The 12,368-nt window shown below is 40.2% G+C and overlaps 1 protein-coding gene across 3 annotated transcripts in view; it reads left to right on the forward strand.

Moving 5' to 3' along the window:
• Positions 1-12,368, forward strand: part of LOC149774887 (uncharacterized) — a 59,298-nt gene that overhangs the window by 26,256 nt on the left and 20,674 nt on the right. For all 3 annotated transcript variants that reach the window (XM_089944634.1, XM_089944636.1, XM_089944633.1), the window contains exon 2: positions 6,986-7,104. In XM_089944634.1, coding sequence (XP_089800760.1) covers positions 7,056-7,104 — 49 coding nt within the window. In that variant the 5' untranslated portion in view covers positions 6,986-7,055. The remainder of the gene's footprint in view (positions 1-6,985; positions 7,105-12,368) is intronic.

Here is a 12,368-nt window from a genome sequence, read left to right on the forward strand (position 1 = left end):
TCACATACAGTCCTCCCGTACAAGAGTTCAAAGGGAGAAAATCCTAAACTCGCTTGGGGTACTTCCCGATATGCGAAAAGCATTGCAGGAATGTACCGATCCCAATCCTTGGGGGCGGCCTTCGCACAGCTTCTTAAGCGTGTTCTTCAATGTCCCGTTAAACCGTTCGACCAGTCCGTTACATTGAAGGTGATAAGGTGTAGTCGTAAGGTGTTTAATCGACATCAGTCGGTCTACCTCTGCCATCACGCGACTCATGAATTGTGTCCCTTGATCGGTCAGGATCTAGTCGGGCACTCCGACTCTTGAACAAATTCCAAACAGCGCTTCCGCGACGGTTTCCGAATCAATATTACGCAACGCGACGATCTCCGGGTAGCGGGTAGCGTAATCTACGACCGTTAGAATATAACAATTTCCGTTCGACGACGCGGAATTTATCTGTCCGATTAAGTCCATCGCGACGCGTCGAAATGGTTCATCGATAAGGGGGGTACTCCCCAAAGGGACGGGTCGATGATCCGTTTTCGGTGCCATTCTCTGACACTTGTCACAGGAGAGACAGAACCACTTGACATCTCACTGGACCCCTGGCTAGTAGAATTCTTTGATAAGACGGTCACGCGTCTTAGCAATTCCCATGTGTCATCCCATGAGACTTTCGTGCGCGAGTTTTAACACTTCCCCTCGCTTCTCTTTCGGCACGACGACGTGCTTAAAGTGTTCGCTGCCTTTCCTGGCGTGGCGATACAAGATCCCCTTCTTGTACGCAAACTTCACCGCGCCATTCGGAGTTTCTTTCTCCGTTCCTTCTGCAGCGTATTTGTGCAACTGCGCCATAGTTGCGTCCTCCTGCTTCAGCTTCCTCAATTTGGCTGGAAGAACGTTACTGACTGGTGTCGACGTAACTTCTATCGGCATCGCTTTCGTCTGTCGACTCTTGGACCTGGTTTCCATAGCACTCACCGGCATCGGTGTGCAGGTTTCGGGATTCAGTTGTGGCAACACATAACGACATCCCAGTATGACGTCATGTGATAATCCAGCCAAGCACGCAGGTTCAATTTTCAACTTCATGTACGGCGAATCGAGGTCGATGACAGCCACTGCCAATGAGTCACGCGCGCTGTTCGCGTACTGAACTTCGATTACCTCCCCTGTATAATCCTCGGGCTTAACGTACTTCTTGTCGACAAGGACGGGAACGCTACACCCAGTGTCATACAAGATGGTGGCACCTTCTCCGTTGACAGTAGCAGACGCAAGGTTTGCTGGTTTACAGCTTGCTTCCGGCGCGCACTCCTTTCTAGCTACGGCATTCACCTGGGTCTGCCTGCCATTGGGACAGTCCCTGGCAAAATTCCTCGGGAGTTTGCAGTTGTCACACGTCGGCGACCCTCGCAGACCTGCAAGGCCCGTTCTCGTGGGTGAGGCCTGTCCTGGTCTATGGGTAGCATCCTTGCCTGTGGATCCCCCTAGGACCTTCCCGTCGCTCTGACGGTTACGGACAGCCGGCTCTCCCTCACCCATCCGGCGCAACTCAGTGGGTAGGGGTCGGTCCGCACCTCCGGAACCTCCACTCTTTGAGTGAGCCTGCTTGTATCTCTCCGCCATGCTAGAGATCTCTCTTCGAGCGTCCGGTGTTCTCTCTCTCTCTGCTAGAAAGACTGTCAACTCGCGACGGTAAGTACACAGGACATGCTCCTTGAGTATGACCTCGCGTAGCCCGTTGTACGATCGTTCGACGTCGGCCATCTTCATCCACTTCTCAAATAACCCTCGAGAACGGGTGTGGAATTGAGAGTGCGTTTCCGTTGTCTTTTTCGTCGAATCCCGAAATAGTTTACGGTACGTATCGGCGGTTAGCCGATAATGGCAAAGGAGGGCCTTCTTGAGTGCGTCGTAGTCGTCAGCATCATCTGCAGCTAAGCTGTGTTAATCTTCCCGAGCTGCACCTTGCAAAAAGGCTGAGACATTAATCGCCCAATGCTGCGATCGAATTTTATGAGCGGCCGCGAGTTTCTCAAATTGCACGAGGAAATCGTCAATGGACTCTTCTTTGTCACTGAACCGCGGCATACTTATCTGTACCATTCGGTGATCGATAAATGGTCGTACGCTTCCTCCAGAAATCGTACTGGGGTCGTCCATATCGGTGTCCCTAGCCGCTAACCTTACCTTCTCCATTTCGAAAGTGTGAGCCAGTCTGGCTAGCTCTAGCTCTTTCTGTGTTTCTCTGTCCGCTGCTATCTTGGCCAGCTTCAGCTCTCTGTCCGCTGCTATCTTGGCCAGCTCTCTGTCCGCTGATTTTTCTGCCTTCCATTCCTTAATTCTTTCCTCTATAAACGCTACCAGGCGATCTCCCTCGTACCCGAGATCTTCCGAGCCTATGGCACGGTACTCCTTATTCATCTGTCTTTCTGTAGCCATTTTATGATATACTAACAGTAAGTGATACCTTGTCTCGACTCACTAACAATTGACAGATGTTACACGTTTCTAACCAAATACTTACCTGTTAACACCACTAACTTCGCTCAGGTAAGATAATTTGCTCGATATTTGCTTCAAAATTACTGCAAGTAATAAAAAATCTACCAAGCATGCAAATATCAAAATATAACATACACAAGATGAAAAATCAAAAAAATTCAAAATACACAGGATGGAAAATATCTCACACTGTTCACTAATACTTCCTAACAAATAAAACTTTAGGTCGTAAAGATAATACTTTTGTCTAATTCATATCCCGGACGAAGCCCCCACTGTGGGGTTCTATGAACGTTCTGTTATGAGTTGGGGTGGGGTGCTCCCAATATTTATTTGAATTACTATGGAATTCCCACCCTGGCTAGTTTTTGTAGGAAGTGAAATTAGTGATAGAGAGAGGCAAAGCTCCGAGCCCCAGTCAGCAATACCGACAATTAAATTATTAAGAACACAAAGGTGAAATTCAAAAGAATAACAATTTAATACAATTTAAACGATATTAATTTCTCAACCAATCTTCTTCCTCTCGACCATGTAACAACCTATTTCATCACGTGATTATAGTGTGAGATGGCTTTCCCCTGTACTTGGTTTCTATTCATCTGTGCTCTACTCTGCCAATCCCTTTCCTCCTTCCGGCGTTCTCCGTACTGCGATTCTTCCTATCCTCTTCCCCTTTTGTCTCCTTTTTCTCCTCCCCCTTCTCTCTCTTTTTCTCTAGTAACTAGGCTTGTTCTCTGCCTACTGCCTTGTTCTATCCTGTCTCTCTGAGACTCGGGACTTGACTACCCGGTAGTTCTGTCCCCAAAAGCTTCCTTTACGAAGCTTTCTGTCCTTGAATGTACGAAGGTTTCTTTTCCCGCCAATTCACGAGTGGCTTCCTCGGAGTTATTGCTACAACTTCTCAGCACGATGCTTCACAATGACTAATTCGTTCCCAGCCCAAATGACTGTTAAATTCTGGTTCGAATTGATGGCCCCACCCTTCCTCAGTTCCGATTGGATATCAATTTTACCCCAGTCGGTTCAGTTTAACAGACGAGCCTCAGGCCATCTGTCAAAGCGGGGAGATTTACAACAGCATCGAGGGTCCTTTGTTCTAGAACAAAGTTTCCAACGTCTACATGTTAGTTTTGACACCTAACGATGTGGGCTCTTGTACAACACGAATCGCTACGATAGACGCAGGGTCTACATATACATGGTGCTAACCCATTCCATTGTTCCTGACTTACGTAATCGCGGGCAGGCAAACGTGACAATGGTATACAAATTATCGGTACAAGGTATATAAATTATAGGTACTAGGAATGCAAATTCTAGTTACTAGTTATACAAATTATAGGTACAAGGCCTACGAGACCTAGGTATTATGGGTATAAAAATTCTAGGTAGTTGGTATACAAATTATAAATACTAGGTATTCAAGTTTTAGGTTCTATGTATACAAATTATAGGTAGTTAGTAGAGAAATTCTAGGTACTTGGTATACAAATTCTAGGTACAAAGTACAGTAAACAAATTCTAGGTGTTTGGTATACTAATTCTAGGTAGTAGGTATAGAAATTCTAAGTGTTATGTATACAAATTATAGGAACAATATACAGTATACAAATTCAAAGTGCTAGGTATGCATATTCTATGCAGTAGATACAAAAATTCTAGGTGATAAGTATACAAAATTCTAAGTAAGAGGTATACATATTGCAGGTACGAGATACACAAATTCTATGAAGTAGGTATACAAATTCTACCTACTATGTATACAAATTCAAGGTACTAGGTATACAAATTCTAGGCACTAAGTTTTACTTTTCTAGGTACAAAGTATAGAAATTGTACCTCCTCGGTATACAAATACTGAGTACTAGGTATGCAAATTCGAAGTACAAGGTATACAAATTCTAGGTAGTAGGTATACAAATTTCAGATAGTTGGAATACAAGGTCTAGGTAGTAGGTATATAAAATTCTAGTTACCAGGTATACAAATTCTAAGCATATGATATACAAATTCTACGTACTAGGTACACATATTCTAGATGATATAAATGCTAGGCATATGGTATACAAATTCTAGGTACAAGGTATGCAAATTCTAGTTAATAAGTATACAAATTCTAGTTACAAGGCCTACGAGTCCTAGGCATTAGGGGTTTACAAAGTCCAGGTAATTGGTATACAAAATTTTTAAATACTAGGTATTCAAATTTTAGGTTGAATGTATACAAATTCCAGGTGGTTAATATAGAAATTCTAGGTATTAGGTATATAAATTCTAGGTACAATATGCGGAATACAAATTCAAAGTGCTAAGTATGCATATTCCAGGTATTAGGTAAAACAATTCTAGGTGGTAAGTATACAAAATTCTAGTAAGAGGCATACAAATTCCAGGTACAAGATATACAAATTCTAGGTAGTAGGTATGCAAATTATACGTACTAGATATACAAATTCTAGGTACTAGGTATGCAAATGCTAGGCAGTAAATTTAAATATTCTACGTACAAAGTATAGAAATTCTACCTGTTACGTATGCAAATTATGAGTAATAGTTATAACAATTATAGGTACTAGGTATACAAATTCGAAGTACAAGGTATGCAAATTCTAGGTAATAGGTATAGAAATTATAGGTAGTAGGTATACGAATTTTAGGTAGTTGGGATATAAATTCTACGCAGTAGTTAAGCAAAATTCTAGGTACTAGGTATTCAAATTGAAGGTACCATGTATACGAATTATATGGACTAGATATACAAATTCTAGGTACTGGGTAAACAATTTCTGGGTAGTAGGTATATAACATTCTAGGTACATGGTATACAAATTCTAGGTACAAGGTTAACAAAGTCTAGGCGCTAGGAAAAATATTGTAGATAGTAGGTAAAAAGTTCTTGGTAGTAGGTGTATAATTCTAAGTAGTATGTATACAAATTCTAAGTAGTAGTTGTTCAAATTCTTGGAGATACGTATAAAAATTCTAGGTACTAGATATAAAAGTTATTCGTACTAGATATACAAATTCTAGGTAGTGAATATACAAATTCTCGGTGGAAGTTATACAAATTCGAGGATGTAGGTACACAAAATTGTAAGAACCAGATATTCAAATTTTATGTACTAGGTACACAAACTTTAGGTAGTAGGTATGCAAATTCTAGGTGGTAGGTATGCAAATTCTATGTACTAGGTATACAATTTCTATGTACATGGTATACAAATTCTAGGCACAAGGTATACAAATTCTGTGCACTAGGTATACGAATTCTAGGTACCATGTCTACAAATTCTGGGTAGTAAGTATGTAAATTCTAGGTAGTTGGTATAAAAATTCTAGGTAGTAGTTATGCAAAATTCTAGGTACTAGGTATACAAATTCTAGGTGAAATGTATATAAGTTCTACCTACTAGGCATACAAATACAAGGTAGTAGGTGTACAAATTCTGGGTAGAAGGCATACAAAATATTTGGTACTAGATATACAAATTGTAGGTAAACAAAAATTCTAGGTAAACATTATGTAAATTCTAGGTGGTAGGTATACAAAATCTAAGAGGTATGCGTTCAAATTCTAGGTACGAGGTATACAAAGTCTTGGTAAAGGGTATTCAAATTATAGGTATTAGTTATACGGATTCTTGGTAATAGTTATACAAATTCTAGGTGCTTTGTAAATGAATTATAGGTAATAGATAAATAAATTCAAGGAAATAAGTTTACAAATTGTGTCTTTCACGTATACAAATTCTAGGTGTTAGGTACAAAAATTCCAAGTAATAGAAAATAGGTATTTAAATTCTAGGTAGTAGGTATACAAATTCTAGGTAGTAGGAATACAACATTTCAGGTAATATGTATACAGATCGTAGGTATTTTAAATTATATGATTTTATGCATCTCTTTGTATTACACCAATGCCCCATAAAGCTCACTATGGCCTATATTTCACATTTACTACCTCAACTTAAGTTTGATTTCTTTGTGTGAGATTTGATTATAATTTATTGCAGGAGGTGCGTCTATTTTATGATTATATATGTTTTTGGCATGCAGTTTTCATACTTTCATTTCTTCAATCATGAAACCTTGGACAATGTCATAACAATCGATGCTCTGAATGGTGTCTTAGTAATGCATGCACTTATATTGATTGAATCAATCGCCTAGATTAGGAAAGCATAAAAACATAAAGTTGTGCTCATTGCTGATCTTATCAAATTTCTAGTCTGCGTAGTATAACGATACGATAGCATAACGATAAGATAATATGACGACAAGATTATATCTCGATACTATAATATCACGATACGATGGCATGACGATAAGATAATATCACGACAATATTATATCACGATAATATAGTATCACGATAAGATATCATTACGCGAAGAATCAAATAAACATGATATGTTATGAAGCTAGCTTAATGGCATGATTTGTTAGGACATGTTATAGTTATGAATTTTTGTATTTGTCATATATTTAGGGCAGATAGCAGCCTTAACTCAGATGATACAGATCCATCTCTTGGAACAAAGCAGTTTTTGTTGACCAGCATGGGGTACGGAAAGTGTGGATCCAGATGGTGTTGCAGAACTTATATTGGTAACCAATAATCTAACCGCCTAGTTCTTTCGTTGCTCTCAGATCACTGAGCCACAACATTCCAAATAAACTATTACATGCCCTAGATATATTGTGTCCAATTAATTGCAAAATTCAGTGCGTATTTATCACAAGTAATGGACTTTTCAAAACCAGAGTGTCTATAATGTTCACTGAGCATTAGATTTTCTTGAAAGAAGCATAGTTTAAAGAAGATAATATACCAAATATTGTTTTGATGAGGATTGAACCACGACTTTAGGGTGTATTTCGCACTTAATTTCAACAATTTCTTCATGTACTAGTCAGACCAAACTGATAATCGTCCCTGACCCAAATATGTGTTCTCTCTTCTTTTCAATCTTAGTGGTTGGAGGAAGTGAGGTGAAGGCGAAAGTAATATATTAAAATGTGGACTCTGAACCAAGTGCACGAAACAATGGTATGTTTATGTCATGAGGGGTTCTTGACCAAGTTTAGAGGAAAACTATGTTTAGGCCATGGATGGTTCTGGACCAAGTTTGAGACCCATGTGTTTGTAACAAGTTTATGAAGCCGATGTTGGTTCTAGACTAAATAAAAAAATGATGATATGATAGTGAGAAAACACGGTTACATCACAGGACCTAACCTCTTACTAATGTTTAATGTCCAAACGCCAGGGTTGAAACGACATCTGGGCAGTATCTTTTATCATCATAGGTGCAAAAACCTTTTTTGCTGATAAGCAGCGTGGTGATCATGTTTCTGTCAGATTTGAAGGTTCTCATCGTATAATATTTGAGACCACCAGCCAGTGCCTCCCTGTAATGGTCGATCGTGTAAATTTTACTGACGACGGTTTTTATAATTCATTTGGCCATTTTCTTCACCGCGCCAGTGTACAGTACATACAGTACATTTTGGAACGCAGACCGATAAACTCCGCCATGGAAGTTCCGTTACACTGGTCTTTGAACATTACTGTGACCATTTTATTGTCGGCGCAGTAAAACGGACTTAAATCGACAAGCTCCCTCTGGTCGAACATATCCTGATAAAGATCCTCCGTCTGAACCTCGTGGACGAGCGAATCATTGTCGTTCATGAGAAGATGAGCGCGATCACCATTCAACGACTTGATAAAGCCGTAATGAAAATCCAGCATGAGCATTGTGGAAAAATCGAGTATGGCATCTCAAATGTATACATTCTTGTTGAGTTTCATATGTTTTTCTGGACTCGACGGCCACTGAATTTTCGTCAAAGATTTTCGTGTGGATAAAAGCATCTGACGCAACTTATCACGGCGGCGCACATCGTTGACGATTTCAAATTTTTTTTCCGTTTTCTGATGTTTTCCATGGTCTTGCCGTACACGCTTTTGTTCATGAGCTTGAAGAAATCTTTTTCAAAGTCCGTGATGGCCAACGTGCGCTGCTACGTGTTCAAATCAATATAACCTTTCATCCACAGGACCTGATTAAACTTTAACGCAACGATGATGTAAGATGTACTTTGATTTGTTCATAAGATTCGGCAAAACATTTTTACTTTGGTGTCACTCCTCCAGCTGCTCCGGAGACAGGATCTCATTGGAGACCAGAAGTTTTTCAGAACAGAATGGATAATCGTTGTGGAGCTCGTGCAGGTGTTAAGGATAGACAAGTCATTCCCGATGAAATAACCCACGTCGTCAGCTTGACCGGCTTCTCGTTCATGTAGAAACTGTTCTATGGTGATCCAATAGAAACCGCCCAGGGGAAGTGGTTGCGACATGGCCCAGCCTTACAGATTATTTATGTTTAGATAAATAATATAAACTGGTGGTCTAGTGGGATCGCAGCTGGACAGGTATTTGTTGTAAGCCACGGCGAGTTTTTCCTGATGATGGAGATTCCGCCTCGTACCAGCTGCTCGGTAAACAAAAACATGTCCGGGTCTGTGAACAGTTTTAGCTGTGATCCACTCGTCTTCAGTAGCGCATCCCATGCCAACCATGGCGATTTTAAGAGTTCTCTAACTTGCTGCTGGTTCAACGCCGCCATGATAAAGAGTTCATCGTATCATCGTAGGTTATGCACGATCACTGAAATCAAGAATGGATCCTTGATACTGAAGTTGAATTGGGCATGGGCACGCACTGTGATAGCGCTCAGTCACATGATAATGGTCCCTAACTTTCTTATCGTGCGGTTTGAAATAATTGTCGCAGATATGGCAATGATCTGCTGACCTCTACTGCTGAGGATGATCTGGTGTGAGCTGAATCCTCGGAGCTGGATTTGTTCTACTGTAGGTGGTGCGATTGTACTCCGACACGAGCTACTCAAAGAACCAGAGGACGTAATCAGATATGGTGTAGACAAACTTTCATGGGCATAACATGTTTTGTAAGCGATTGTTCATGGCACGTGCTACTGCTCAACCTTAGTGAAAGATTGAATAGGATAAGAATGAGGCCCTTCCTCTTTTTCAAGTATCGCTTCAGAGTCAAACACGATATTAAAAGTCTGAGCAAATTTTCTGTTTGAATTTTCTGGTATCTGAATGGCTTGTGCTTCTTGATAGTAACCAGATGCCACATGTTCATCCAGCTTTTTTTCCTGCCGTGGGAAACACTGCAAACATCTGTAGCAAAAGTGCGCCCTGTTGTAATGTTTAGTGTACTGCAAGCTGCACAGGCAACTAAAATTCTTGATCCAGTTGAAATGTGATTGATAGTAAAGTAAATTGATGCTGTTTTGACTGGCCTATTTTGAAATCATCAGCCTGTAAACCGTATAATATTTTTTTCAGAGTCTTGTTTTTTTTTATAAGCCAAGGACTTTAATTGACAGATTATTTTGTGATCACAATTTTTAAGACATATTTAACCTCCGCTGAAAACCGGATATTGTGTTTTTTTGATGTTATGGAAATACGGCTTTTTGTTGGAGACGTGATCCACATGATCCGCAGCAGGATACAGCACAGAAAGTACCACCCAGACCAGACAGTGGTCATCGTTGTTTTTCACATTCACACACGCATTGTGCATAAAATTTTTCAGTAAGTTTGACATATTTACTTCCGTTCAACGGTTGAAATCTCGGTATTTAAAACTCAACCGAGTTTACTCCGGCAAAGATCCACGCCGATCCGTCCTCCGATTAATCTGCTATCCTGTGCTGGATAAACAATCAGACGATGTCAACGATCTCACTGAAATCGTCACTGCAAAAAACAATGACTGATTTTGATTTCAGCCTGACGCAGGCGGTTTTATTCTGTTCTACCCGCGTGAAATGAACGCTAAAAGCAATACCTAGTTTAATAGCTGTGAATGTTTGCAGCTCACGTTAAACGGTTGGTCTTAGCAGTAGGTGTAGCAATTCTTTATCATCATCTCTAGCAAAAACGTATGGATTGTCGTAAACAAAACCTTTGCCAGCGCCTTCGTACGCCTTTTCTGTTTGTCAAGGTACCAGTAACCCGTCAGAGGTGACCTTGGCGCGTTGACGTTGGAATGCCTGTCGACCGATCTTTTCAATTTCGGCTAGACGCCATCGACTCACGATCTCATTTTCAAGCTCGAGCAATGCAGTCCTAGCTTTTGGATACTTTTGGGTTTACCAGTAAGTGTCTTGTACTCATCATTTAGTTGTTTTGCATACCGCTGTGGAGTGATGATTTCTCTAATGATGAGATGGTTAAAATCTGTGATGATTTAACCTCCAGGGAAAGCCCGCAGCAGCTCACGAACCTGTGCGATGAGTTCACCAGGTGCGATATTCTACCTTTGATAACTTGATCGTCGCTGGGTGATGGAGAAGTATATCTCTCTCTCAGATGACGAATAAGTTCATTTCGAAGAATGACGTTCTGTCCAGGGCTGAAAATAATAGACATGCCTTGTCTCTTTTTCACCATCCTTATAATAATGATTTAGATTAAAAAATTATCTTATATTATCTACATATAAAAACTTATATTTAATTGATTGTACTATTTTCGGAGTTAAAGATAAAAAAAATTATCTTATATAGTATATAGTGCCACCGCGAGGAAAGAGCATATGTCAATGTTTATTTTTGTGCACCACGGAGAGATGCAATAGAACCTGCAGAGGCTAATACTATGTACAACACAACGCGATTGTCAAATAATGAATATCAGTACCTTAGCCCTGTCTGGGATGTGACGTAGGAGTTGGTGGACATTTACAAGTGTGTAACAACTGTGGCAGCCGAAACATCAGGTCAATCAAACATTATTACTAGAAGGCGAGACAATAACAGAGTCAGGAAAACCACAACGATCATCGAAGACTATCAAACTAAGATTAAAATGCTAAGATTAATAAACGATTCCATCTGTCACCGAGACGTAAATATAATTATGTCAGTCGGAAATCTGACTGTAAATATAGGTTGATTTAAATCAGGGAAGAGTTCGACGACATCCTACGACGAATACATGTGTATGAGATTACATGATGAGTTATTCTCGAGTGATGCATTAGATGCTGTATTTCATGATGAGATCGATGTCGTTGATGATGTTGAGCGTACCATTGTTGCACAGCACTTTTTGTTGCTGTGCTATGGGTTAAACAAGATATGTTCCTATACACACCACCTTTTTAAGTGTGAACCGTATAGTAATGTCAATGTTGAGCAAGTACGTGTTAACGATAACATCTTCGATATCCTTACGATGTTCGATAGTGACGTATGTGAAGTATCTGGTGTTGTCCGTCATATCTATACCCTCCTGACTGTGATGCTTTCAAGAGTCGATTAAGGTAGTCCGTTCCCACAGTGTTTTTTGTGATCAGGTCTGCGTCGTAGGTGATCTTAAGGATGCCATGATCCGCCAACTCTTTCCGCTGCTTCCGTGTGAGCATCATTTGCCTGTCTGCTACGCCAATAGATCTTGTTGCAGTAAGTTTTAAGGTGACAGGCATGTTGTTTCTGATCACCGTAGATTCAACCTCGTTAAGCGATTCTGGGTTTTGTAAAATGACGTCAACGATGAAGACTTCCTCGTCGGACATGTTTTATGATAAGAGAATAGCATATAAAAAAAATGTCCACAACCCTCAGGAATCTGTAGCATTAAAATAAAACATAATGGATCTCCAACAGCAGGTCGATGATTTTATTGCACAATACAGAGTCAAACAAAAGTCTACGGAATGGTTTAGTCTTATCGAAATTATCCTAGGCGAATCCGAACTTGCTACCGTAATGTGTTTTGTCCTTTGTGCGATGTGAATTAGATCGTCTCTAAAAGATATCTTT

This window comes from Sinohyriopsis cumingii, unplaced genomic scaffold, assembly GCF_028554795.1.
Source record: "Sinohyriopsis cumingii isolate HCF-2022 unplaced genomic scaffold, ASM2855479v2 utg000088l, whole genome shotgun sequence".
NCBI lineage: Eukaryota > Metazoa > Mollusca > Bivalvia > Unionida > Unionidae > Sinohyriopsis > Sinohyriopsis cumingii.